General features: G+C 55.2%; 1 protein-coding gene across 3 annotated transcripts; it reads right to left on the bottom strand.

The window, feature by feature from the left end:
- Positions 1-1,250: 1,250 nt before the first annotated feature.
- On the bottom strand, positions 1,251-26,434 carry GATAD2B (GATA zinc finger domain containing 2B). 3 transcript variants are annotated; one of them, XR_013923423.1, is made up of 12 exons: positions 26,289-26,434; positions 11,150-11,479; positions 10,048-10,177; positions 9,749-9,880; positions 8,967-9,098; positions 7,860-8,030; positions 6,179-6,494; positions 4,569-4,771; positions 3,396-3,506; positions 3,183-3,300; positions 2,250-2,682; positions 1,251-2,128 (listed from the first exon to the last, which is right to left on the bottom strand). XR_013923423.1 is itself a non-coding variant. In XM_080361060.1 (11 exons), exons 2-11 carry the CDS (start codon positions 11,476-11,478, stop codon positions 2,549-2,551), a joined length of 1,776 nt encoding a protein of 591 aa, XP_080217186.1. In that variant the 5' UTR covers position 11,479; positions 26,289-26,434; the 3' UTR covers positions 1,251-2,548. The 3 variants fall into 3 exon arrangements, 2 of the variants coding, with proteins under 2 accessions (XP_080217186.1, XP_080217187.1); XM_080361060.1 differs by having other exon boundaries at positions 1,251-2,682; XM_080361061.1 differs by lacking the exon at positions 26,289-26,434 and adding an exon at positions 11,957-12,191 and having other exon boundaries at positions 1,251-2,682.
- Positions 26,435-27,184: the final 750 nt, after the last annotated feature.

Below are 27,184 nucleotides of genomic sequence, written 5' to 3' on the forward strand. Positions count from 1 at the left end.
AAAAGAAAGCGCTGGGGGGGGGGGCTGGGGGGGGAACGGGGGGGGCGGCGGGTTCAGGGGGATTTGGGGGGGGGGGGGGTGATAAAAGGGTCCCCGTGTCCCCCCCCTATGGGGTGAATTCACTTATAGCACCATGAAGTCGGCGTCTCGTTGTCCATGGGTCCCCCCCCCCGGCCCCCCCATGGTCACTATTGCACTTGTATTTGTTGTGGTTTTTTTTCATATCGTTTTTGTGTGGTTTTGCCTTTTTTTTTTTTTTGAAGGGAATTTTGTGGTTTGGGGGGGCGGGGGGGGCACAATAAAGGGCCCTTTTTTGGGGGGGGGACAAGCTGATTAGTAACAATAAAGAAACCAACTAATAAGCAAAAGGTCGGGTTGGCCCAACGATCCCTCAGCGGGGGGGGAGAAGGGGCTCAAAGGACCCCGGCGTCCGGGGCGGCGGGAAGGGGATGGGGGGGTGGGGGGGGCGCCAGCTAGATAAGGTTAAAACCAAGAAAACCCACAAAAATATAGATATGAGTCTATATATGTTGAGCTTAAAAAAAATTCAAATGGTTACATTTTCGTTTTAAAATTTCAAAATTTCAAATTTTAAAATTCTAAATTTTAAATTGTTGGAAAAGTCCCAAATTTCAGATGTTGAAAATGTCCCAAATTTCAAATGTTAACACGTTGAAACTGTTCAAAATGGCAAATGGAAAATGTGGAATATGGACAAAATGTCACAGTTAAAAGTTTTGAAATTTAAACTTTTGAATATGGTCAAAAATTCACGTTGAAAATTTTTGGAATTGGAAATTTTGAAAACGTTCAACGTTTCAAACTTAAAATTTTGAAAATGTTCAAAATTCCAAATTTAAAATTTTGAAACTGGTCAAATCTCCAAATTTAAAATGTTGAAAATGTTCGATTTTGAAAATGTTCAAAATTTCACATTGAAAAATTTTGAAATATAAAATTTTGAAAATGTTCAAATGTCCAAATATAAATGTTGAAAAAGTCCAAAACTTCACATTTAAAATGTTGAAAATGTTCGTAAGTTCACATCGAAAATTGTTGAAATTGGTCAATTTTTCACATTTAAAATGTTGAAAATGTTCAAAATTTCACATTGAAAAATTTTGGAATAGAAATTTTTGAACATGGTCAAAATTTCAAATTTAAAATTTTGAAACTGGTCAAATTTTCGTTTCAAATTTTTGACACTTAAAATTTGGAAAATGTTCCAAACTTCACATTTAAAATGTTTGAAATGTGAATTTTTTAAAAATGATTCCAAAGGAAATTTATAATTTTGAAAATTTCCAAACTTCAAATTTGAAAATTTTGAATTAAATTTAAAATTTTGAAATTGTAAAATTTTGCAAAGAAATGGGGTTTGGGCTCCAGGGCCCCTGGGGGCAAATTGGGGCACCCAGAGCCCCATGGGGGGGGTTAAGTGCTCATTGAATTGGGGGTGTCCCCATTCCAGGGGGGTTTTGGGGATACAAACCCCCCCCCCACCCCGAGCTGGCGCTTCAAATTGCACAAGAAAATTCTAATTGGGGGGGGGGGATGGAATTAATTACTTTAAAAATATATAATAATAAAAACTCGCGGGAAATTCCTTTGGGACAAAGCGCCGGGGGGGGGTGGGGGCGGGGGGGGGTTTGGGGGTGTTTTGGGTGCTAGGGGGGGGGGGTGGGAAGGGGGGGCCCGTTAGTGTGGAGGTTTAAGTGCAAATCAAGCGGTTTTCATTTCTCAGACTTTTGGCGGCTTATTTTCTTGCTTTGGGTTCGTTCCCGCCGGCCGGTGCCCCCCCCGCCCCCCGTGTCCCCATCGCTGCCACTGTCCCCAATGCACCGGGCGGGGGGGTATGGGGGGGGACTCACCGAGGCCACCAGTCGCTCCCAGTCCGCACTGGGGGGGTCCCCGGGTGGCACCGACACCCCCTTGCGCCCCCATTGGGTCCGTCCCGTAGCCAAAAGGGGGGTCCCGGTAGCATCCCCCAAACGGGGGGTCGGCGTCTCGCGGCTCCGTCCGGCGAAGTGGGGGGTGGGGGGGGGGGGCGGCCCCCCCAGTCCAGGCTCCATCGCCCCCCCGATTCCCCCTTAAAAAACAAAACCAGAGCGGGTGCCCTAAAAAGTCTCTAGAAAAGGAAAAAAGAGGCAAAAATAACAAGTTGAACCATCCGTTTAGCGAGGCAAAAAAAAAAGGGGGGGGCGGGAACGCAACACAACACAATGAAAAATTCTATGGTTTGGCATTACAAAAAAGTAGCATAAACCAAGCGGGACACACGGAGAGCGCCAGCGGAGCCGTTCTGGAAGAAGTGACCTCTCGCTGCTAGAAAACCCAACGAGTGAAGGGTTGGAAAAGGAACAGGAACTGTTGAAGGTCTCAAATGGGCTTTTTTTTAACATTTCTTTTGTTTTTTTTCTCTTTTTTTTTGTGTGTTTTGTTTTTCGCGTATTTTTGTGTCTGTTCTTCCCCGTGTACGGCAGAGGCACCGGTACAGGCACGGCATGCGACGGAGGCGGGGAGGGCGGCGGGGGGGTCTCAGCAGGCGTTATTTCTGTCCGCTGATGGACTGCGATATAGAGCGGGGGGGGATCATATCCAACAAGTATTCGCGCTGCCGATCCGCCAAACTCGACGCTTTGTGGCCTCCGATCCCGGCGTTCAGGTAGGCGATGTTGACACCTGGGGGCAGACACACACAAGTCACCTCCGCGGCATCATCGTGCGGCGAGCGCGGAACGTTCCCCAGTGATAATTTAACGCAAAACCATAAAATTGGATCAATTACAGTTGGAAGAGACTCTCGGGGTCATAACCCAACTCTGGCGCTAAACATGTTGCTGAGAACCTCATCTGTGTGTGTTTGACCCCTCCAGGGATGGCGACTCCAGCGCTGCCCTGGGCAGCCTGTTCCAACACCCACAGCCCTTTGGGGAGAAATCACCCCAAATTAACAACCTCAACCTCTCCTTGAGGCCGTTTCCTCTGCTCCTGGCGCTTGTTCCTGGGGAGCAGAGCCCGACCCCCCTGGCTCCAAGCTCCTTTCAGGCAGTTCAGAGATCAGGTCTCCCCTCAGCTCCTGTTCTCCAGCTGAACCCCCCAGGTCCCTCAACGGGATCACAAACAGAATCGGCAATAAATCCCCCTCCCCGAACCGAAGTCGCGGCACTGGGGGCTGTTACCTGGCATGCCGAGGAGCCCGCCCGCCACGGAGAGCTGCGGCGCCTGCGCGAAGTTGGAGAGCATGGAGCGGGCGGAGGTGGGGATGCCGCGCTGCAGCGCGCCCTGCGGCTGCGGAGCCTGCGGAACGGGAGGACAGGGCTGGTTGGAAGGCAGCGGGATGGCCCCGGGGGGGAAACATCGCTCGTGGGGTTTGGTCCGTAAGGGTCGCTCACCTGCCGGAGCGTGTGGTGCCGCATGATGTTGTCCTGTTTGCTGACGCTGGAGACGGCGGGAGCCGCGGTGGGGGACAGGGCTGCCTGCTGCTGGAGCCGCTGCTCGATCTCCTGGGAGAGAACCAGAGGCACCCTCAGAGACACACGGTCATTTGGTTGGAAAAGAGCTTTAAAATCATAGAGTCCAAGCACTAACCCACCCTGAGAACCTCATCTCGGTGTGTTTAACCCCCCCAGGGATGGCGACTCCAGCACTGCCCTGGGCAGCCTGTTCCAACACCCACAGCCCTTTGGGGAGAAATCACCCCAAATTTCCACCCTCAACGTCCCCTGGCGCAACTTGAGGCCGTTTCCCCAGGTCCCTCAGCCTCCATCACATTGTGCTCCAGCCCCTCACCAGCTCTGTTCCCTTCTCTCAACTCCAGCACCTCAAGCTCTTTCTTGCCATGAGGTGATCCCACCACCCCCGGGGCCACCGTTCTGAGCCCTGAGGTGGTTCTGGTGCCACCATTCTGAGCCCTGAGGTGATTTTGGCACCATTTTGAGCACTGAGGTGATTCTGGCGCCATTTTGAGTTGATGGCCCCAAACCGCCCCCAGGACCCGCGGTTTGTTGTCCCCATTGCACAGGGACGGTCACTGTCCCGGTCCCACCGGTGTCGCATCCACTTCTCACAACCAGCCCAAAGCCTCTTTAGGCCCTAGAACAGGCAGGTCCTGTTTGTCAGCAGCCGGATTCTACTTCATGTTTAGTTTGGTGTCCTTTTTTCTTCAGTTCACAAACGACAGTTTCTAGTTTATTTTACCCCGGGGCCTCTAAACAAGTTCTCCAACACCAATTTATCACGGGATATCAGCAAATCCCAATTCCAGAGATAATCTGGTGCATCCTCTGCCACCCACCCTGAGATATCGATCACATCACCGGGTCCCTCTCAGCATCTCTTCTACAGCCTTTCCAGCCCCCTCACACTCTGTGTCCCCACACTGGGCTCTTCCCAGCAATTTCTCGTCCTTCTTAAACCGAGGAGCCCAGAACTGCTCCTGGTAACACCACATGCAGCAACTAACCCACCGAAAAGCCGCGGATGCAGAGGGAAGGGGAACAGCAGGTTCCCGGAGCCTGGGGAAGCAGCTCCAGGCTCCGCAGCCCGCGGAGGAGCCGTGAACTTGCCTGCTCCTGCTGCAAAGCTTTCACGAAGGCGTTTTTCAGCCGGTTAGTGTGCTCGGCCTTCAGCGCCTTCTTCTGGTTGGAAGTCATGCACTGCTCGCACAGGATCTTGCCGTTCTTCTCCTGCTTCCAGTGCGGGGTGAAGTCGGTGCGGCACTGGGCGCAGACGAAGGGCTCCACGCGCAGGAGGGACGCGCAGCTCTTCCCTGGGGATCGCCACGGAATGCGACGTTAGGTGGGAAAACGGGACCGTTCCCCCCAGCCCCGTGTTCACACACCACCCGGGAATGGCAGCGACGGGGCCACGCTGAGCCCCCTCAGAGCTGGGTAAGAGCAGGAGCTGTTCTCACAGCCTCCCAAGCCACGTGTTTGGCAAAACAATAGAATAGAATAGAATAGAATAGAATAGAATAGAGTAGAGTAGAGTAGAGTAGAGTAGAGTAGAGTAGAGTAGAGTAGAGTAGAGTAGAGTAGAGTAGAGTAGAGTAGAGTAGAGTAGAGTAGAGTAGGAACAGAACAGAACAGAGTAGGGTAGAGTAGAGTAGAATAGAATAGAATTAGAGTAGAGTAGAGTAGAGTAGAGTAGAGTAGAATTAGAGTAGAGTAGAGTAGGAACAGAACAGAACAGAGTAGAGTAGGGTAGAGTAGGGTAGAGTAGGGTAGAATAGAATTAGAGTAGAGTAGAGTAGAATAGAATTAGAGTAGAGTAGAATAGGAACAGAATAGAACAGAGTAGAGTAGAGTAGGGTAGAGTAGGGTAGAGTAGGAATAGAGTAGAGTAGAGTAGGAGTCGAGTAGGAATAGAGTAGAGTAGAGTAGGAATAGAGTAGAGTAGAGTAGGAATAGAGTAGAGTAGAGTAGAGTAGGAGTCGAGTAGGAATAGAGTAGAGTAGAGTAGGAATAGAGTAGAGTAGAGTAGAGTAGAGTAGAGTAGAGTAGAGTAGAGTAGAGTAGAGTAGAGTAGAGTAGAGTAGAGTAGAAATAGGGTAGAGTAGAAATAGTAGAGTAGAGTAGAGTAGAGTAGAGCAGAGTAGAGTAGAGTAGAGTAGAGTAGAGTAGAGTAGGAATAGAATAGAATTGATAGGATAGGATAGGATAGGATAGGATAGGATAGGATAGGATAGGATAGGATAGGATAGGATAGGTTGGGTTGAAGGGATGTTTAAAGCCCCCCAGTGCCCCCCTGCCATGACAGGGACATCGTCACCAGCTCAGGGTGCTCAGAGCCCCGTCCAGCCTGGCCTGGGATGTCTCAGGGATGGTTCATCCACCACCTCTCTGGGAACCTGGGCCAGGCTCTCACCACCCTCAGGGCAACAATTTCATTCTATCCAGCCTCAATCTCTTCATTTAAACCATCACCCCTTGTCCTATCACAACAGGCCCTGCTCAAAAGTCTGTCCCCATCTTTTAAGTCCAGAAAGGCCACACTGAGGTCTCCCCGGAGCTTCTCTTCTCCAGCTGAACACCCCAACTCTCAGCCTGTCCTCCCATTTCCATGTCCTTCTCTCCATGCCCACCAAGCGCTCGATCGAAGCCCCTCGGGAGGGGACTCAAAGAAGACAGGCAGGGGGGAGCACCATGAACACGGTGCTGGGGGGAAACCGCCTCACCTTGGCTGTCGATAACGCTCTGCACCACCTCCTCCAGCCCCACCATGTAGATGAACTCGCTGTTGGCCGCGCTGGGTAGGAAATGCAGGAGGGGAGCGGGCGGTTTGGGGGGCGGGATCTCCAGCAGCGTCTTCTCCAGCTGTTTGCGCAGGGCGAGCTTGGCGGCCGCCTGCGAGTTGGCCGCATCGTTCAGAGCGCTGGGGCTGGGGAGCGGAGACGAGACCCTGTTCACGCTGCCGGGCTGGATGTGAGACGCAAGGTTCATATAGATGGCTGAAGACGACGTGCGCTGGCAAGGAACAGAAGAACTTGATTGCTGGAGGGGAAGAGGAGAGGAGGATTAATACAGAGAATTAACGCTGGAGCTCAGCGACCAAGCCAACCCGGATGAGCCAGATCGCCTTCTCGCAACCTTTAGGTATCATCTGCAAACGTTCCCCAAGTGACTTGGGGAGACAACAGGGAGCTCATCTTGGCCCCTACATTAAGCCATCGGTGCTGAGGAGCCTCCGGTTCACTGGAATTTGGAGCAGCTCTGGGAATTCGGCAGCATCCACACCAATTTCTGCTCCTCCGCTCCCAATTTCCAGTTCCATCCTCCACCATGAGCAGCTTTATTCCGGTCGCTGGGATGTGCAGGAGCCTCTGGCACATGCCGGCGGCAAAGCACAAACACTTTGCCGCCCCGAGGATGCAGCTTTCACTGTTTTTTGGTGATAAAAAGCCCTATTTTGGGGCCAGCTTGTCACCCGGCCCACCTGTTTCCCAGGGTACGAAGGAACCCGCTGGGCGACTGAAACAGGGTCAGCTACCAAAGCTCGGGGGACGCGTCGTGTCGATGGAGAATAACACCCAGGAGGTAAAAATAAAACTGGGGCAAGCTGATTGAAGGCTGCTAACGCTCGGCTGATCGGGAAAAAGGGAAGGGAAGGAAGGAAAGCTAATCCCAAAGCACTCAGTGGAACGTAGGCCCAGGAAAATTAATGGCAGAGCTGATGGGGGATGCAGATTTAAATAAGCAGATGATGCATTAGCACCAATGATGAATTAACACCAATGATGAATTAACGCCAATGATGAATTAACACCAATGATGAATTAACACCAGTGAACCTGCAACCAATGAATTAACACCAATGAACCTACAACTCTTTTGTAAAAGTAGCTGGTTGGGGTTTCTTCCGTCAAACACATAATTTGACGGTTGTTTAGATGCAAGACTTTCAGATTGCTGGGTTTATATGTTTTACGGATTGGCACGATAACCTCGTTAGGACAGATTAAATGTCTTAACTGGTGACAAACCCTGGAAGTCGTTAAGAGGGGTCGTTAATCTGGGCCCGTGCACCAAGCGCCGCAGCCCTGGACAAGGAACGGGGACCCAGAGAAAGGTTTGATGGCAGCGCCAGAACGGGGACGCGTTAGCGCTTTTCTTCTCCATTTCCCATCTTCGCGTCCGACTTCCAAAAGTCAAACGAAGGGATCTAAGCGTCCTCAACCCCAGGGACCTCGGTGGCTCCGCAGAGTTTTCCATTATTTCTCATTCCACACGGGTCAAGAACACCATCGGGACGCGTTTCCACGCGAAATCCTCACTCCGAGCTCCACGCACAGCGTTTCCTATTTTCCCTTCTCGTTAATCGCACCGGGCAACAAGACCGGCGCCAAGCGAGGGACCTACCGGCTGGTAGTTGATGGCTGGATTCATGCTCGGCGTTGTGGTGCGGATGAGGCCGGGTTTAGGAGGAACGCGCTGCCCCTGGAGCTGGGCCGGGTTCGGGGCGATCACGCGCTGCGACATGAGCATATGGGGCAGAGTCGTGTTTGTGGCGGACCGAATGACACTGTGACCCTGCGGAGAAACGACACGAGAAATGCATTTGGGGAGAGTTGAGGCGAAGCGGAACGCTGAGCTCCCCGTTTGGGTGGAATTCCAGCTGCCTTCTGACACAAGACACCTCTCGGAGAACTCCATCTTCCCTCCAACTCTGAACTAATCACAGGAGTTTTGCTGGGAAGGAGGCAATGAAATGGGGACAGGAAATGACGTTGTCTGCAGAAAGAACTTCTCACTCAAGCAGACTGGTCCAATTGTGACCTCATCAAGGTGTTTGTAACCTCATCGAGGTGTTTGTGACCTCATCGAGGTGTCTGTAACCTCAACAAGGTGTTTGTAACCTCATCCAGGTGTTTGTAGCCTATCCAGTTGTCTGTAACCTCATGTGGGTGTTTGTAACCTCATCAAGTTGTCTGTAACCTTATCACGGTGTTTGTAACTTCATCCGGGTGTCTTTAGCCTTTCCATGTGTTTGTAACCTCATCTGGGTGTTTGTAACCTCATCGAGGTGTTTGCAGCCTCATCCAGGTGTTTGTAACCTCATCACGGTGTTTGTAGCCTATCCAGGTGTTTGTAACCTCATCTGGGTGTTTGTAACCTCATCATGGTGTTTGCAATCTTATCCAGGTGTTTGTAACCTCATCTGGGTGTTTGTAACCTCATCATGGTGTTTGCAACCTTATCCAGGTGTTTGTAACCTCATCCGGGTGTTTGTAACCTCATCATGGTGTTTGCAACCTCATCCAGGTGTTTGTAACCTCATCCAGGTGTTTGTAACCTCATCCAGGTGTTTGTAACCTCATCTGGGTGTTTGCAACCTTATCCAGGTGTTTGTAACCTCATCCGGGTGTTTGTAACCTCATCCAGGTGTTTGTAACCTCATCTGGGTGTTTGTAACCTCATCCGGGTGTCTGTAACCTCGCGTTTGGCCCCGCAGAGGGGACGGCTCACCTGTAATGTCCTCAAGTTCTGAGGCTCGACGCCCTGAGCTCCGGGCCTGGAGGGCAGTTTGGACAGGCCCTGCTGTCCCACGTGCGCAGGCGACGGCTGCACGATAGACGCTGCGTTCTGGACAACCGGAGTCTGCGTGAGAGAGAAAACGAGGAATGGCATCAGGGCTGGGTGCTCCCAAAGGAGAGGGGGCGCAGGACAAACCTCCTCCGCGTTACCCCCCGAAAATAAGACAGGGCTTATTTTCAGTGGGTGTCTTATCATCATAACCCTGAATTCTATCGTGAATTTCTTGTGATTGTTTCCTTTTTGCCAACCCTTTTGAATGCGATTCTGCTTTTCCTGTTGAAGGGTCTGTCTGTCCTGCTGCGTTAATTGCTAATTAATTGTATTTTACAAGCCTGGACACTGCTTAAATTGTCTTTTTTTTTAATGAGCTGTAACTAGGGCTTATTTTTGGAGTTGTGCTTGTGTTTGGAGCATCTTAAAAAAACACACTAGAGCTTATTTTTGGGGTAGGGCTTATTTTTGGGGTAGGGCTTATTTTCGAGGGAAAAGCATACAGCAACTATTAATACTTCAGAGCTGCAGAAATGCATCCTGAGGGTGCCAAGCGCTCTGGGTTTGGTACAGAAACATCACCCAGGAGCCCAAAACGAGCGCGTCACAAACGTGGGGTAAAAAGGTCCGAGAGGAGAGTCGGTGTTCGGTGTTTGCCCGTGAGCGGGGGTCTGCGAGGCCAATTTCCTTCCCCCCACCCCACTCAGCCCTCAGAGCTTCACCTTCTGCACCACGTTCTCCTTTTGCAGCTGACTTTGCCTCAGTTTCTTCAGCAACACCAGCCTGGCCTCCTCCAGCCGCAGCTCGTCCCGGAGCTGCTTGATGAGCTGCTGCCGCTCCTCCAGGCTCTTCCCCTGCGAAAACACCAAAAATCAGGCAAAATTCAAAAAGCCGAAACCCGCCGCCGCAACTCGGCGGCAAGAGGGGGTTGTAGCGCAAATAAGCGACGACGCGACGCGCGCAGAAGTGACGGCGCTGCTCGGAAACCCCCTCGGCAAAGGGAGCGGCGCGTACCCCTCACCTTGAACATCTCCAGGTTCGCTGCTTTGAGTCTTTCCTCCATGCGAGAGCTGGAGCGGGGACTGGACGCCTCGTTATCGGAGAGGACGATGATATCGGGCGAGGGGGTTAATCGGCCCCTGTCCTGCTCGCTGAGGAAGAGAAATTAAAAATAAGGCTGAGTCACAACACAGTTCCAGAGACCAGAGCTCAGCACCGCGACTCTGGGACACACAACTTCCATCCTCCTGTTCCTGAAGGGAAAAAGACTCCTTGAAGTCTTGGCCAGGGTTGTTGAAGTGAATGAATGTGTGATGCAAATCCCACCTGCGGGAGGAGCGGTTGGGCGTTGATAATTAATAATTAAGCAGAGAGAAACGAGCGTCACCAGGTGCTGGATGAGAGGGGTGATACCTCAGCCCTATGTTGTTCAATACTCAAGATCACTGCTCCTCGCACGACGCTGGAGATGAGAACAGGGTGAGCAAACCAAGCCGTAAATCCCCATCATTGACATGTTTCCTTCTCCCCCCCATACAAGAAGAGGTGAGAGGGGCCGTGCCGGCGCGGCGCATGGGCCGGGCTCTCCCTGCCACCCTCTCGCTCCAAACGGGCAGAAACCGGGTTTGCTGATAGCAATCGGGGCGCAAATCCGGAGAGCTGGAGGGACGCCAAAGCTGCTCCTGGAGACTCATCTCACCAGCACTTGAGTGGCAGCTTTCCAGCTTTCTTAAGCTCAGGAGGCACCGGGGGCAGGTTGGAGGGCGACTGTCCATGCACCTGCATCAAATCTGGCCCCCGGAGCTTCTGTCGATGCTACTAAAAAGTCCTGGTTTAACGAGAGCCTCCTCCGCTCTGCCACCAGATTGTTGCGGCTTTTAACACTAAATGGATGGATGGATGGAGAGTAAAACTCCGTCTGGTTTTGGGGTGGAGAAGGAAAGGAAAAACAAGGTAAGAATAGCGCTGAACGCTTGCTGGGAAAGCAAAGGGGCTTCCCAGACACCAGGAGCGCTCCAAGGGCCGTGAAATGTCCGTTTAACGCCTGATTCGGGATCTCCAGCCTGGCAAAGCCCGGGATTAACAACAGGCAAAGCGCCGGACACTGGTTATTCGGCACCTACCTCCTCCTGGCGCTCATATCCACCGGCTCGTCGTTGATGTTCTCCTTGCCCGGCCGCCCCGCGGTCCTGCCGTCCCCGTGCGGCCGCAGGCTCCCGTTGAGCTTTTCTTCATAGACTTTCACCCCGTCCTGCTTCACCGGGAGCTCGTGCGGCACCTCGATGCCCGCCAGGTCTTTCCTCTTGAGCAGTGCCAGCATCTTCAAGCGCTCCATGGCCTCGTGTCCCTCCATCTTCAGCCTCTTGGCCAGGACGTCGTCCCGATCGTCCGCTTGGTCCAGGCTCCGTTTCAAGAGGTTCAAGCGCAGCGCGTCTTCCGTCATTCTGTCCATCCTGCGGGGTGATATAAGGACGCGCGGTCAGTATCGCGGCTGCGGTTAGACCCGGTTTAACCCCCCCCGGGGAGCTCTAAGCCCGGCCTAACCCTCGGGGAGCGCCGGCCTCCCCCGCGCCGTGACGTGCCGTAACCTGCACGTTTTTAATGCCGATCCTAAAGCGGCCCCGGCGGGAGTTTCCCAAGCGCCAGGAAAAGCGAGAGCGGCCCCGAGTCCCCAAAAATGGAGCCGCCATCCCTCGCTCGGCATTAAAACGCCGCTCAACGGGATCGACATGGAACGGGAGGCGGAAAAACGTGGAGTCACGTCGGGACGCGAGCGCGGGGTGAGCGAATGCGTGACGCCAATCTCACCCGCGGGACGAGCAGTCGGGCGTTGATAATTAATAATTAATAATTAAGCAGAGAGAAACGAGCGTCGCCAGGTGCTGGATGAGAGGGGGTGATACCTCAGCCCCATATTGTCCAATACTTACTCAAACAGATCATCGCTCCTCGCACGAGATTGAAGACAAGGACGGAAAGGTCCATACTCCAAGTCTAGATTGAAAGGTCGCCCCGTAGAGGTAAATCAGCTCAGCTCCTTGCGCTACCTGGGTCTAGTCTCAGGTTTTGTTAAGCCCGCCTGCAGCGGTGCCTCCGACGCTTCATTCGCCGCTTTTGCACCATCAGCTTTTGCTTTTTGAGCTCCCAAAACACCCAAAATCCCCCGGCGTGTGGTTTTAATCCCGGTTTACGCTCCGGGGCGAAGGCGCAGACGGGATCGTCCGCCCACGGCTCCAGCTGCGCTAACGCCCCGTGGCCAAGAAATGCACGGAAAGAGGGGAAAGGAGCCCGTCCCAACCCCAACCTGCGATAAGAAACCAAAATGAATAACAAGAATAAAAGGTGAACGAGCTCCACCAGCAAACGGCGCAGGACCAGCTCGGCGAGGCCTTGATGTGCCGGGGACGGCGGCAAATAACCGGGGGATAATTCACAATCGAAACGTTTTGGGGAAAGATGGTAAAAATCTGAGTGGTTTATTCACCTGGAAACTTGGGAATAATTCCACGTGTTCCAGGGGGGAAAGATGAGGCCAAACCGGGTGGATTTGGGGCATTTCAGGCGAGCTCGTACAGCCCTTCTGAATTAAAATCAAGCCAAATTTCTGCCAGGAGAATGTTAAATCCACTATGATTCCACACCGGAACGCAGAACGTCAATGTGGCGCGAAGGGGATGAACCACGGCGGGGAAAACTTACGGCAAGAAAACGAACGCAAACCTGCAATAAAACATCTCCCGTATTCTCCATATTCAGGGGGAGCGGCGCCAAATTCTTTTGACTCGCCCGGCTGGTCTCTCCGCAAAAAACGGCACGTCGACGGGAACCAAATATAACCGGGCAAGCACGGGCGAGACACCAAAACCGCCGCTTCCCGCCCCCGGCTTAACAAGTGACCCCGGGTTAAATCGAAGCTCAAATCGGGTTGTTTAAGACGTGACGGGATGGCGAAAATCCTCAGGTCACCCCGTGGGTTCTTCTCATCAAAAGCAGCTTCGCGTTGATGTATAAATTAAATATATTGTTTAATAATCCCTACATTATAGAGCAGATTTTGCCCCCTTTTCCTCTTGGATTTTAACCACCTTTCCAGGGAAACCAGCCGCGTTAAGTCAGGGGATGATTTGAAATACGGTGTTTTCCCGAAAATAAGACCTACCCCCAAAATAAGACCTGACCTGAAAATAAGACCTACCCCAAAATAAGCCCTAGCACGACTTTTCAGGATGCTCGAAATGCAAGCCCGACTCCAAAAATAAGCCCTAGTTCCAGCTCATTTAAAAAGTCAATTTAAATAGAGTCCAGGCTTGTCAATAAGTACAATTAATTGGCAATTAACACAGCGGGACAGAGAGGGTTTGGAGAGTTATGATGATGTTCCAGAAGGTGACGATGTGATTGTATTTGAATAAATGTCGGGGGGTTTTTTGTTCAAGAATAATCGTTCATGGAAAAATAAGCCACCCCCTGAAAATAAGCCCTAACGCATCTTTTGGAGGAGAAAATAATATAAGCCGCTGTCTTATTTTGGGGGAACCGGGGTTGAGATGAAGCACAAGACCAGCCTGGCCGCGTCCTCCCCGTTTTCTTGACGTTGGTTGTAGGAATCCAGAATTTCAGCCGCCAAACCGGAGCACACGCGGCACCATTGAATCCTCCACCAATTCCTCGATATCAAAGGCCGAGTCGCCGTTTCTTGGTGTGCGGACGCTCTTCCCGAAGACTTCGGGTCTCTAATTTTGACCTTCCAATCATCGCCAACACCCCAAATCTCTCTCCACACGTTTCCACGCTCAAGCTATCACCGCGGTTTGAACCGCGTGTTCTCCGGCATCACCAGGTCCCCGCGCTCACCGTCGTTTTGGTTCCCGGCACCACGGCCGTGCCGTTCCACGCAGGACGGTGGGAGGATCGGTCTGTGCCGACGCCGCGAAGCGTTTCGGTACCTTCAGCATCCTCTACACGCTCCCGTAGCTTGGGGCGGTTTCGCTTCCCCGGCTCTCGAAAGACGGGTTTGCCGTTCCCAGCCCAACAAAGCGGCAGCAACTGTTTGAAAAGCTGCGACGAGCGAGTTGGGCTCAAGAAATGAATATTATAGTGGGGAAGCGAGTACGGCGAGGGAGGGGATGAGTGCGGCGATGGAGGGGATGAGTACGGCGATGGAGGGGATGAGTACGGCGATGGAGGGGGATGTGCCCGGCTTGCACCGTGCAGCCTGGCCGGATAAATATCCTGAGGAAGGTGGGATGGAACAAGCACAATTTGGCAGCATCAGAACTTCATTTCAACCGGAGTTTATCCAGGGAGGCCCCAGGAGGCTCCACAACCCTTTCCCATCTTCCTTTTAGGGCTCCTTTTAGTTGCGTTAACTCGCTTTAGTTTTCCTCGACTCCTGTTTCCAGGCTCGGAGCCTCCCGAGTTAATCGATGGGTTGCGATGAACAGGACACGCGGTCAAGATGAAAAGCGACACGAGAAAAGCTGGTTGAGAAACGGCAGCGCCAGGAGGAAAATCTCCCCGCACCAAGGCAAAGCTTCTCCGGCGACATAAGGTGTCTCCAGTCTCACCAGTAACAACCAGTTTCCTTGTGCTTCTCCGCAAGGAGTCACCGGGTGCCGCGGTGAAAGGGCCGCGCGTGGTTCTGGTCTTGTTTCTTCAAGACGTTGCCTGTAGAACCGCGTACCTTCCGCTCCACGCGGCGTGGCGGCTGCCACGGGCCGGCCCGGCGCAAGGAGCCGCAATAACCCGGTAGGTCCTTCTTGGAGGATGCAGCGCCAAAGGGAAATCATTTGGGATGCTCAAGGATTGATGAGGATGGTGAGGAAGCCGGGCTGGGAGTAACGGTGTTGTATCGACCGCGCTGCACGTCACGGCGCGGCCAAAAATGCCGCGAGAGCAATAACATATCACCCGCACACGTGTCTATGGAGAGACAATCCGGTGGCAAAACCTGCGGAGGAAGGAGAAGCGTCGGACGGAAAGACACACGGTGAAGAATGGGAGCAGTTCTGGTATCGGCCCGAGCGCCGGCGCCGAGAACCGAACGCGGCTCCGCCAGGAGCATCCTCAGCGCTTCGAGAAGGGCGGTTTTGTCGAGTGATTAATTTCTCCTCTTCCCAAGCAGCCTAACGACGCTCCGGCCGACGAGGACGCTGCTTCTCCCGCCTGATGGGGAACAAGAGACCTACAGAAACATCCGCGACGCCGGCATGGCCACCAACGCGGTCCAGAGCATCTCCCAAAAGGGCAAAGCCCCTTTCGGTCACCTCCATCAACGAGAGGCCGCCGTCCTTCAGCCACCGGCACGCGGTCGTGAACGCCGACGACCGGGAAGCATCAACCGAGTGGTTTTTGCTCTTCCACGCCACCCAAGGAGAGCAGGGACGCGAACGGCGGAGCCACCAGCCCCAATCACCGGCTCAGCGGCGCTTCCAACTCCGGCTTAGACTTCGCGCCACATTTGGGCCCAGCTCACCCAAAACCAGTTTCAACCCCATCGGGACGAGACTCGGAGGCGACGCCGCGAAATAAAACCCGAGATACGCGAAATTCAGGGACATTTGAGGCTGCATCAAACGACGACAAATAGAACTGCAAGAGATTCGGCGAATCGCAGGTTCAGCTTCCAAACCCGGCGTCCCCGCGCTGTCCGGAACCGAACCCACATGCCCGTTGTCACCATCTCACTCCCTCAAATTAACAGCAGCAATTTAGATATTTAAAGTTGTTATGTCAATGGGATAAAAGGTGTTTTAAGCCGCAGGAGCAGAAGTCGCGATTCGATGCCCCGTGGATGCGAGATCCAACGTACCTGAGCGCGCTCGGCCCCAAACGCGCGATCCCCCCGTAAGTTTAAAACCCACGTGGGTTTTAAGCCATTTAAGCCTGGGGGTGGAATTGGGGAATTTAGGGCGCCCGGCACACGCACCGACCCGACGTCTTCGCTCCTGTCCACGCCGAGAACAACCCGACGTCGCCGTCGTGAACCGCGCTTCGCCGCGGCACACACACAAAATGGCTGTGCTCCCCAGACGAGCATCTCCATACAATCCCATTAAAAGGATAATCACCTAAAAAGGTAATTAGGACTTAACGGCTGGGAGAGATATCGAATAAAGCCACAGTGGTGGTTGAACCCCACGCTACGGGTTGTGAGTTGTCAAGAAACGCTCCGGCGGGCTCGGGTTATTGCGAGAAACGCACCCGACGGCCCCGTGGAGGAATTTGGCGCAGGTAAGAGAGGAATTATGTAGGGGGTGTCGCGCACGAAGCTTTAAAGCAACACCCGGCGCTAAATCCAGCGCTAACAAAGAGCAAAGAGGGGCGTTGAAACGTTCCCCGAGTGGGAAAGGAGGCGTTGGGAAGGCGGGGGGGACTCGCCGCCGTCCGGAGAACCCAAAATAAGACAAAGGAAAGATGCGAGAAGACAAACCATGCGGGTGGTCGCCGGTCGGTGAATTCTCGGCGTCGTTTCGGCGCAACCGCGGTCAAGGGTTTGGCTGTGGCGGCTCCGGCGTCCCCCACCGCGAGAGCGGAGGGGGGCGAATCGGTTCAAAATCGCCGCGGTCTGTACGGCCTCATCGCGGTTAGTGGGGGGGGGGTCGCAAAACGCGCCCCCCGCAGCGCCGAGCGCCGCCGGGTTTTGCAGCCTTAAGCCGGGCTTTGCAAGGCCGGAGCCCGACGGGAAAGGGGGATGTTTCCTCTCTCATCACCCCTCCTAACTTTGCATTTTTAAGCAAGTTAATTGACGAAGAGGAGGTAATTACAGCACGACGCTCGTTAGGTTTCACCCCACCGACTCGTTTTCGGGTGGCGATGGGAGAGGGAGGAAAAAGACCATTTTGCCCCCCGCTTTTTTAATGTAAACCCATAAAAACGCTCCTCGAGCTTCGGGGGGGACGGGGAAAAAGCTCCCCCCGCCCCCTGCAAATGGAATTTGGGGGTAAAATAGAAGAGATATGAGATAACGAGGAGCACCGGGTTCCATCCTCCCCCGGCCCCGCGAGCGCGGATGACGCAGGTTCCCTTATATAACGCGATTTCCTCGACTGCGGCTCCGGCCTTTGTGCGCCGGGCGACCCCGCGCCCGTCAAAACACCCTGAAAAACCATTAATAACCATCGGCGTAACGAAACGGGGGGGTCGGGGGGTGGGGGGGGGCGACATCGGCGCTCGGCTCGACGGCGAAAATTAATTGGGATTTGTTCTTTTGAAAGCAATAAGGCAAACGGGGTGAATTGAATTCCGGAAGACGGCGCCTGCGGAGAGGTGGGTTTTAAAAGCGGCGGAGGGTGGGGGGGGCACCGCTCCCACCAAGAAATATATTTCTTATTGAAAATATTCTTTAAATAGCTAATTAGTTGTGTTAATGAATAGAAATATCAAATAGAAGCTTTGCGTCTGCTCTGGTAGAAAATCAAAGGAAAGGCCGGGCTAATGAATACTTACAGGTACAATGTCGCCTCCTTCTAGTTGTCAATTAGGGAGCACGAGGGGGGTTCCTGTTGGGGGGGGGGCGCGGGTGAGGCGGGGGGTGCGCCCCCCCGTCCATGCCCCCCCGTCCGCGCCGCGCGCCGGGCGCTTCGCTGCCAATCATGCGCCGTACGGGGATATTAAACAAAAGAACGGGGGGATGCTGGCCGCGTACCCATGATGCCTCGCGGGGCAGCGAAACCAGCCGAAAAAAGGCAAAAGAAAAAGCAACAACAACAACAAAAAAAAACCCCCTCGATCCGGTCGCAGCCGGTTTGGAACCCCGGGATGGGGACTTATAGCACCGGTTTGAATTTTTGGGGGTAATATATTTGGTGGCGGCGCTGCCGTGTTGGTCCCCCCAACCCGTCACCACCACCCCAGCAAAGCAGCCCCTGGCCCCCCGCCAAACTTTGTCTTCATTCATGAGCTCCTGGGCCTCTGGTGGGGTTTTAACCCTTTCGCTGCCATCGAAAGCAGTGGGGGGGGGGGCTTGGGTCCCACTGCCCCTCCCCCCCCGCCCACAAAATCCCGCCACAGGTCACCGGATGGGGACGCTGGGCCTGGTTTGGGGTGCTCGAATGGTTTGGGAGATGTTGGCGCTGGGGGTTTGGTGATGGTCGCTGTGGCACCCAGAGCGGGGGACATGGGGACACCCCCGGTCCTGTCCCTGTGGCACCCAGGGAAGGGGCCAGTGCGGGGGGGGGGACAGGGTGACACCCCCGGTCCTGTCCCTGTGGCACCAGCAAAGGACCCAGATGGGTTTGGGTGCTGGGGGGATATGGTGACACCCCCACTCTGTCCCTGTGTCACCAGCAAAGGCCCCAGATGGGTTTGGGTGCTGGGGGGATATGGCAACACCCCCGCTCTGTCTTTGTGTCACCAGTAAAGGAATCAGATGGGTTGGGGTGCTGGGGGGGACATGGTGACACCCCCACTCTGTCCCTGTGTCACCCAGTGAAGGAGCCAGCGTGGGGGACAGGGTGACACCCCCACTCTGTCCCTGTGTCACCCAGTGAAGGAGCCAGTGTAGGGGACAGGGTGACACCCCCACTCTGTCCCTGTGTCACCAGTAAAGGAATCAGATGGGTTGGGGTGCTGAGGGGGACATGGTGACACCCCCACTCTGTCCCTGTGTCACCCAGGCAAGGACCCAAATGATTTTGGGTGCCGCAGGGGACACGGTGACACCCCTGGTCCTGTCCCTGTGTCACCCAGCGGGGGGCACAGGGTGACATCCCCGGTCCTGTCCCTGTGTCACCAGCAAAGGACCCGGATGGGTTTGGGTACCGGGGGGACACAACGACACCCCCAGTCCTGTCCACGTGTCACCTGGCAATGGGGGACACAGTGACACCCCCACTCTGACCCTGTGTCACCCAGCAAAGGACCCAGCCAGGGGGGACACGGTGACACCCCCAAGTGACCCATTTGGGGTGCACAGAGCCCAAATTCCAGCCAACTCTCCCAGCAAAGGGGACGCCCCGAAATCCACAGGGGAGGTAAAACCAGCGCTAAGGACGGCGCTCATAGATCTGAGGCCTCGTTAAGGAATTAATGAACTAACGTGCGCGTTGAGCATCCAGATGATCCCCGTCCATCTGACCCCAACGGGGTTGAGCCCACGGGCTTTGTAGAGACACCAGAATTACCGAATTTGGGTTATTTACGCCGAAAACAGAAATGAAACCAGCACCCCACACCACGGCCTTTACTGGGACCAGTCCAGCCTAAAGCCCCATCAACCACTTGGGTCAAGTCTTTTCCAAAGCCCGGCTTAAACCCGGCTTTACCAAACGCAGGGTGGGAATTGGGCACCTTGATGGGATCGGTCAAAATAACCAGGGAAACGGGAACCTTCCATTTTGGGCCGCGAATTAAAACCCGGCGTTAATCAAAGGTTAACGAGCGCCAATTTGGAGAGACTCCCCGGTTGTAATTAGGATTAGTCCTATGTTTAATTTCTTGGCGGAGCGAGAAGCGACTGACTTACAAACTCCATCTTTCGCAGGCGGGTTTTACAGATTATCGAGTGGTCTCCTGCAAATCAAACTATTTGCACAAATAACCGTGTAATCTATAAAACACCCGCTAACGAACGCGTATTCGCTCAACCCACGGGCTGCACAAGATCCGGTAATTAACCAGAGTTTCGACGCCGCTCCCATCGCTGGTTCTACCCGAGTTTGCCTTTATTAGATAAAATGGAACAATTTCATTTACAAAGGGGGAAATCACTAATTAAGCTTTAATTATACGGTAGTTACCATAGATTTATAAACTAAAGAGGTGGCGGTTTGGGCCCCAATAGGAATTATTTCCAGGCCGGGGCCACCGAAAACGTGCGGAGAATGATGAGAAATGGGTGTTTTTTAAGAGAACAGCTTCAAAACTTCCCAAAATCCTCAAGGAAACGACGTGTTTTGGGGTTTTTAGGGGAAAATGAGGTTGTTCCCCTCCGAGAAGGTGGGGAAACGGCCCTTCCACAGGGCGCCTTGACAACGTCGCTCCGTTGTCATTCCCTGCGCCATTACCTCCACCAGAACGTGGGCCCGGTGACAAAGTCGATCCTCTTTTCATTTCAGATCATTTGACTTCATGTAAAAGGCGGAATTGAGACGGTTTGGCCTCGGTCGCGGGTCTGAAATAAGTTTTTCCACCCTGAGTCTGTGCGTTGATGTTCAGCGCAGCCTCACCAGTGTCCACGGGCCCTCACTGGCATCCACTGGCCCTCACCAGTGTCCACAGGCCCTCACTGGCATCCACTGGCGTCCACAGGCCCTCACTGGCATCCACAGGCCCTCACTGGCGTCCACAGGCCCTCACTGGCGTCCACAGGCCCTCACTGGCGTCCACTGGTCCTCACTGGCGTCCCACTGGTGTCCACTGGTCCTTACCGGTGTCCACGGGCCCTCACTGGTATCCACTGGTGTCCACTGGTCCTCACCGGCATCCACTGGTATCTACTAGCCCTCACTGGCATCCACGAGCCCTCACTGGCGGCCACTGGTGTCCACTGGCCCTCACCGGTGTCCACTGGTGTCCACTGGTCCTCACCGGTGTCCACGGGCCCTCACTGGTGTCCACTGGTGTCCATGGGCCCTCACTGGCGTTCACTGGTATCTACTGGCCCTCACTGGCGTCCACTGGCCCTTACCGGCATCCACTGGTATCTACTGGCCCTCACCGGCATCCACGAGCCCTCACCAGCGTCCACTGGTGTCTACTGGCCCTCACTGGTGTCCACAGGCCCTCACCAGCGTCCACTGGTGTCTACTGGCCCTCACTGGTGTCCACAGGCCCTCACTGGTGTCCACTGGTGTCTACTGGTCCTCACTGGTGTCCACGGGCCCTCACTGGTGTCCACTGGTATTTACTGGCCCTCACGGGCATCCACTGGCCCTCACCGGCATCCACTGGTGTCCACAGGCCCTCACTGGTGTCCACTGGTGTCTACTGGTCCTCACTGGTGTCCACGGGCCCTCACCGGTGTCCACTGGTGTCTACCGGCCCTCACCGGTATCCGCTTGACCTCACCGGTACCCACTGGCCCTCACCGGTACCCACCTCATCTGCACCAATTCCTTGTGATTCCTTCACCTTGTCACGGTGAAACACCAACGGGTATGGAGGAGGAGATGAAACCATTTCCAACCCCCCACACCTCCCGCCCCGCGCGGCTCCTGCGGGCCGGCGACGGCCAGAGCGGTAAAACGCCACCGGGATGCTCATTTAACTGAAATCTCGGCTCCTTTCACAAGGACCATCCTCTGGGTGCTTCTGTTTCCAGGCTGAAAAGGCCTTTGACGAAGCGCCAACAATAGCGGCTTTTATGCCGCTCCGCTTCCCGAATCCGATTCATTATCTGCAGGTGATCCGGCGCTCAATCTCCCCCCGTTCCCGGCTGATTAAGCCCAGAAGTCACTGTTTTCTCCTCGTCGACATTTTTGCGGCGATTCTGATATATAAGACACAAAAAGGGCGGCGAGGAGCTCCGGGGCGGCAATAGGGAGGAAGAAAGAGGCGGGAAGGGGGATGCGGTGGCTCCGAGTTCATTTATTGGGATAGAACGTTGGGAAAGTTTGAGTTTTAAAGTCACTTGGGACACGGGACCTAAAGGAGCAGGGGGAGAGTTGGTCCCAAAATAAGCAGCAAAATTGGGGAATGTCCCCTAAATGGGTGAATTTAACCCTATGGGACGGCGGGTTGAGGGTGAAGCCAGAAAACGTCCAGTGAAAGCGGCATGAAACACAATCCAATAATAAATGTCATTGAAGAGGAGAAAAAGATTGAATTACCGCAATTCTATCGCATTTTAAACTCGACAACCCGCTCTTTCCCAAAAACGGGGGGTCCAGCACCAAATCTCCTCCTCTCCGTGGTGATTTGGACTTTTCTTCCTTCTCCATAGCAAGATGATGATCAGCAGCTTTGGTCTAACAACAAGTATTTCTTTAAACATTTTGGTACAACCGGGAGACGATTCCATGGGGGAAGTTTTGAAATCAGCCCTAAATTGTCGTTCGATACAATCGGTTTGAATGATTTCACCAAACACGGGGCAGAAAAACCTCCACCGGGTGAAGACGCCGGTAAAATGAGGAGAATTAGCGCAAAAACGCTGGCGCAAGGGGAAAGGAACCAAAATATCCCATTGGGGAGGAGGAGGCGAAGAGCCCAAGAGTTGCCGATGGTCCAACCAAAACCAGTGCCAAAATTCTGCATGAACACCCCGAACGGCCACGTGGTCACCGGTGATTTACGCCGCGTCCTGGGTGGGTTACGGCAAACGGCGATTTACCCCGATTTCGGCGCAATACGGCGAGCGAAAAGGTGGCCGAGCCAGAAGTGCCGCGGTCCCAACCGGTTTTGCCGAGGAAATCGGGGATGTGGCGTTTTGCTGAGGCCGTTCTGTTAAAAATGAGGCTCTTGGCGGCTTTTCCGGTGGCGCCGGATGCGAATCTCAACTTGAGAATCAGGGGCTTTAATAACAAGTGGTGACATTTGTAATTAACTTTACGCCATTTGTTTCCGGATAAAAATCCTGGTGACAAACAAAAAACTATATAAAAGAACCATTTTAAGCTTAAATGCCTGGATTATGAAATAAAAACGATTGGCAAAGCCTTCGCGATAACGTCCCTCGCTCGGCACCGGGGAGTTTGGCTCTTTTGTCTTTTCGGGGCCTAAAAGTTGGTTTTATTCCGCTCAAACAGCAATTCCGGTGCCGCCAAAAGGCAAAACCAAGACCCACCGCGGCGCAACGAGTTCTATAGTTCATCAAAGCCAATTATCCCTCGGGAAAGCCAAGCAAAGCGTTAAAAGGTGAAGCGTCGGCGGGAGGATTTGGGTTGTTTCTCTCCTTTCGGTCCCATCCTGATGTCGTTAATTCAGGGAAGCGAGTTACACCCAAAGTGCCGCGTCGCGGTGAATTTTGGGGTGAAAAAGTCAGGTTTAGTCACCGGTGAGAGGCGTTTCCAACGTGTCGCGGGTTGAAGGACACGTTGGCATCGGTTTCCTCGTTGGGAGAAAAGGGAATGGTTCCTATTCCCCCAAATCTTCATCTTCGGCGACCAAGACCTCGTTTCCAAACCGGAGCATCGACCGCGATGAAGGATTAGGATTTAAATGGTTATTTTTAATTAGTTTATCACGGCTTTGAAGCTGCGGCGTCCTCTGCGATGACAAGACGGGTTTAGGTCAGGCCTAACCTCTGAGAAACGGGATCCTCGTCTTCATTCTCTGAGATTGCCTGAAAATTAAGCCTAAATCCAACATATCGGGGAAAAATAGCGGGCAGTTTGAACTTACGGTCACTATAATTTACCAGCAGAACCGCGGCCACGCGACAGGATCCAGAATGAGGCGTTTTAATCCTCCCGTCGAAGCTCAATAATCCCAGTTTTGGGGAGGGTTGAGAGCGAGGAATTAGCGGCGATATCCCACATTTATATGAAAATCATCGAGAATAAGGCAAATCCCAGCGCCGCAGCGTTTTCCTCAACACCAATGGGTGTCGCAAAGATAAACCAAACCCATCCAGCTTGGGATAAAGGGGAGAAAGGCGGGTGCGGGTTTTATTCCTCTCCATCTTCCAGCGGTTGATCGAGCGCCGTAAAACTCCAGCAACATGTGGCACGGCCTGATAGGTTGAGTTCTGGCTATAAATCTCGGCCGCCCCGCGCCGGTCTCGTTCAAAAGTAGCAGAATTGTTTGAAAAAGCCCCAATTTTGCCAAAGCGGTTTCAAAATGAGTGGTTTTGAGGAGCGAGCGGTGAGAAAAGGCTCGTTGTGAGTGGGGTGAAAAAAGGCTCACGCTCCTAAAAATGGGTAAGTTATTTTGATACGGGTTGGGAGAGCATTTTGGGAGCGGGGGAAAAAAGGGCAGAATTCAATTAAAAGGGAAGTGATAAGAAAATAATAGGTTGAGCGCTTGATTTTGAGACGTAGAACAGACCAGGAAGCCGCTCGGTGAATGAATCTGTGGAACTCATCCTGTTTAAATGGATCCTGAGGGGGAAATAGCGGCGGAAAAGCGGCTTTTGCGAGGCGAATCGGCTCCACCGGGTGGGTATTTGCGCTCCGGGCCCCCCCCGGGGCGCTGGGGAGGGGGTGGCGGGAGCGGGATGCTCCGAGGAGGAGGAGGAGGAAGGCAGCAAAGATGGATGCTCCTGTCAGCGCGTCACGCTCGCTCTCCCGCGGCCTCGTGACCAGGAAAAGCGCCCGAGCGAAGGTGGCGGTGAGAGCTCCAACGGCTCGGAAAGCAGGTCGGGGGTTCCCCCCCCCTCACCGCGACGCGGGTGTTTTGGCTCCTCGAACCGCCGGCTCCGGTGATGGAGATAAAGCAAGGCGAGCCATTGCGGGCACGTTCCTAAATGGATCCCCCCGCCGAGCCCGCGGCCACGTGAGGCGGAACCGCGGCCGTCCCCGGTGACAGGAGCCGCTTCAAACCGGCGTTTCGGGGCGCGGGGGGCACCCCAAATGCAACCACCCCGCGGCACAACCCTTAAAATAACACCTCGAAACTGGCGTCCCCTCGAACATTGTTCCAATCCTACCCCCTGAACCCCGAGAAATAAGACTCGGAACCCCCCCGCGCCGTACCCCAAAATTCCTGCTCCGCCCCGGCGGCGGCCGAGCTTCACAAAATTTAAATAACAATTAAAATCAACCCGTTTTTTTTTGAGGGGGTGTTCACCGAACGGGTCCCATCGCATCCTCGCTCGCACAAACCTCCTCCCTTCCTCTTGCCGCCCCCCCGCCATCAAACAGCCCCTTCTTCCCATCCAGGCACCTTAAATGGCTCCGACGCTCGGTGTTTTTGGGAAATGGAGCACGGGGGGGGGGGAATTGAGCCCACACAGCTCCCCAAAACGCCTCTGCCCCCCCAAACCGGCGTTTTCATCCCCCCCCCGTGGCAAAAGGGGTGTGGGCAGCGCCGGCACATGGACAGAGGCAGTTGTGGATCTCACTGCACGTTAAGCAGAGATGGGGAAGTTTTGCCTTCGCGGTTCCCCCCCCCGGGTTTGAAGCAGCATTGGGAAGGTGTGGGGGGGTAAAATCAAAATGAGGTGGAATCCGGCGGGGCAGAAAATCTGGTTTGGCACCCGTGAGCGAGTTGATCACCTGTTCCCATCACCAACCAGGGGAAGGGGAATCGCCCCCGAAACGCAGCACAAGAGGAGCCAACAAAGGGGGTGTCCCCTCCGGGTGACCCCCCCCCCACTGCCATGGGGGGCACGTCCATCGCTCGCCAGCGCTCCCCACAAAACGGGGACACCCCAAAGGGAGGGGATGGCAATGGGGGGGTCCCCAATCTGCCTCAACACCCCTCCCCCAGATGTGCGGAGAGGGGGTGGCCCCCCCTCCCCACGGACCCCCCACGCACAGCAGGTTTGCAGCCTGCGCCCCCCCCACAACCACCCAGCCCTGCGGGAAGAGCCAACACCCCGTTTTACCACGGGGGATCCCCACCCTCCTCACCCATTCCCGAGGGCTGGGCCGGCCCCTTCCACCCCCCAACCCCTGGGGCTCTGCCCCCCCAAACCCTGGGGCTGGGGTTGGTTCGGTGCCCCCCCAAATCCCCCCCCACAAGGGACATGGTGCCAGCACAGCCCCGCCAACCCTGAACCCCCAAATGTCCCCAACCAGGTGAGCGCCAGCCCCAGAATTTCGGGGTTCTGCCCCCCGAATTCTGCAGCTCTGCCCCCTCCACAATTCCGGGGTTCTGCCCCCCGAATTCTGGAGCTCTCATCCCCCCGAATTCCAGGGTTCTGTCTCCCACATTCTGGAGCTTTGCTCCCCGAATTCTGGAGCTCTGCCCCGCTCAGAATTCCAGGGTTCTGTCCCCAGAATTCTGCAGCTGCTCTGCTCTCAGGATTCTGGGATTCTGCCCCCCCATCCCCGCCCCCAGAATTCCGGGGTTCTGCCCCCGCAGAATCCCGGGGCTCTGCCCACCCGAACCTCTTGGTTCTGCTCCCCCTTTCCCCACAATTCCGGGGTTCAAACCCCCGCAACCCCTCGGTTCTGCACACCTCCTCCCCCTCCTCGGAATTCTGGGGCTCTGCCCCCGCCGCAATCCCACAAAGGCACAACCCCCCACCCCGCGCTCCGCTCCCCTCAGGGGCAGAACCGCTCCAGGGCCGCGGGCGCTTCCCCCCGCGAACGCCGAACATCCCCCTCAGCCCCCGCGGCCACTACCGGGCCCTGCCCCCCCCACCGCCGGGCCCTGCCTCCCCTCCCCCGCACCCCTCACAGCCGGGCCCGGCCCCCCCGCCCCCGCAGCCCTCACCTGGCGCGGGGGGCGCCGCCCTGGGGTGCGGGGGCGCCGGTGGGGTCCCTGAGGCCGAGCCGGGGCCGGGCCGGGCCGGGCCGGGCCGGGCGGGCGGAGCAGACGCGGCGCCGCAGCCACCAGCCGCCGCGGAGCGCAGCCGGCACCACCACAAACAATGCCGCTGATTGGGCAGCGGCCCCGTCGCTCTCGCCCCGCCTCCCGACCCCAGACGCGACGCCCATTGGCGCGGCGCGACGACAGACGCGGCGTCTCACCAATCCATCCCGCCGGCCGCCCCGTGGGGCCCACCCCGCGCTTCTTATTGGCGGGCGGGCGCGAAGATTGGCGCGACGTCCCGCCAATGGTAAGCCGCCGGGCTTCCCCGCGGGGCGCCTTTAATGGGTCCCTGAGCCTGGACATCCGGGCACCGCCGGTCGCGCGCGGTGTCGGCGGGCAAAAACCAACCCCCGGGCCCCCCCACTCTCCCCCACATGGGGAATTTGGGCCCAGAGCGGCCGCCGTAGCCGCCCGGTGCCCGCCCCACGTGGCCCGGTGCGACGTGCCGGAGTGGGGGGGCGGGTCCCGGTACCGTGTCCGCCACCCCCACACCCCCGGTACCGGCGCGACCACGCGTGTGTGCGTGTGTCCCCCCCCCGGCAGGGGGCAGGGCCCCGGCGAGGCCTCCGCCAGGCCCAAGATGGCCGCCGTGGCCTCAGGCCAGCGCTCTGGCACCGCTTCCCGCTCTCGGTGGTGCCGACACCCCCCAGCTCCCCAAAAAACCCCCCCCAAAAAGATTCCTGTGGAAGCAGCAGAGAAAATAACCGCAGCCGCTTTTTTATTTACAGCCCCCCCGGGGCGGGGGGTTCCTATTGCACAGTGTGGGGGAGGGAGGGGGGGGGGGGGCACCCCCAAAA

This window comes from Nesoenas mayeri (genome assembly GCF_963082525.1).
Source record: "Nesoenas mayeri genome assembly, chromosome: 30".
Classification (NCBI taxonomy): domain Eukaryota; kingdom Metazoa; phylum Chordata; class Aves; order Columbiformes; family Columbidae; genus Nesoenas; species Nesoenas mayeri.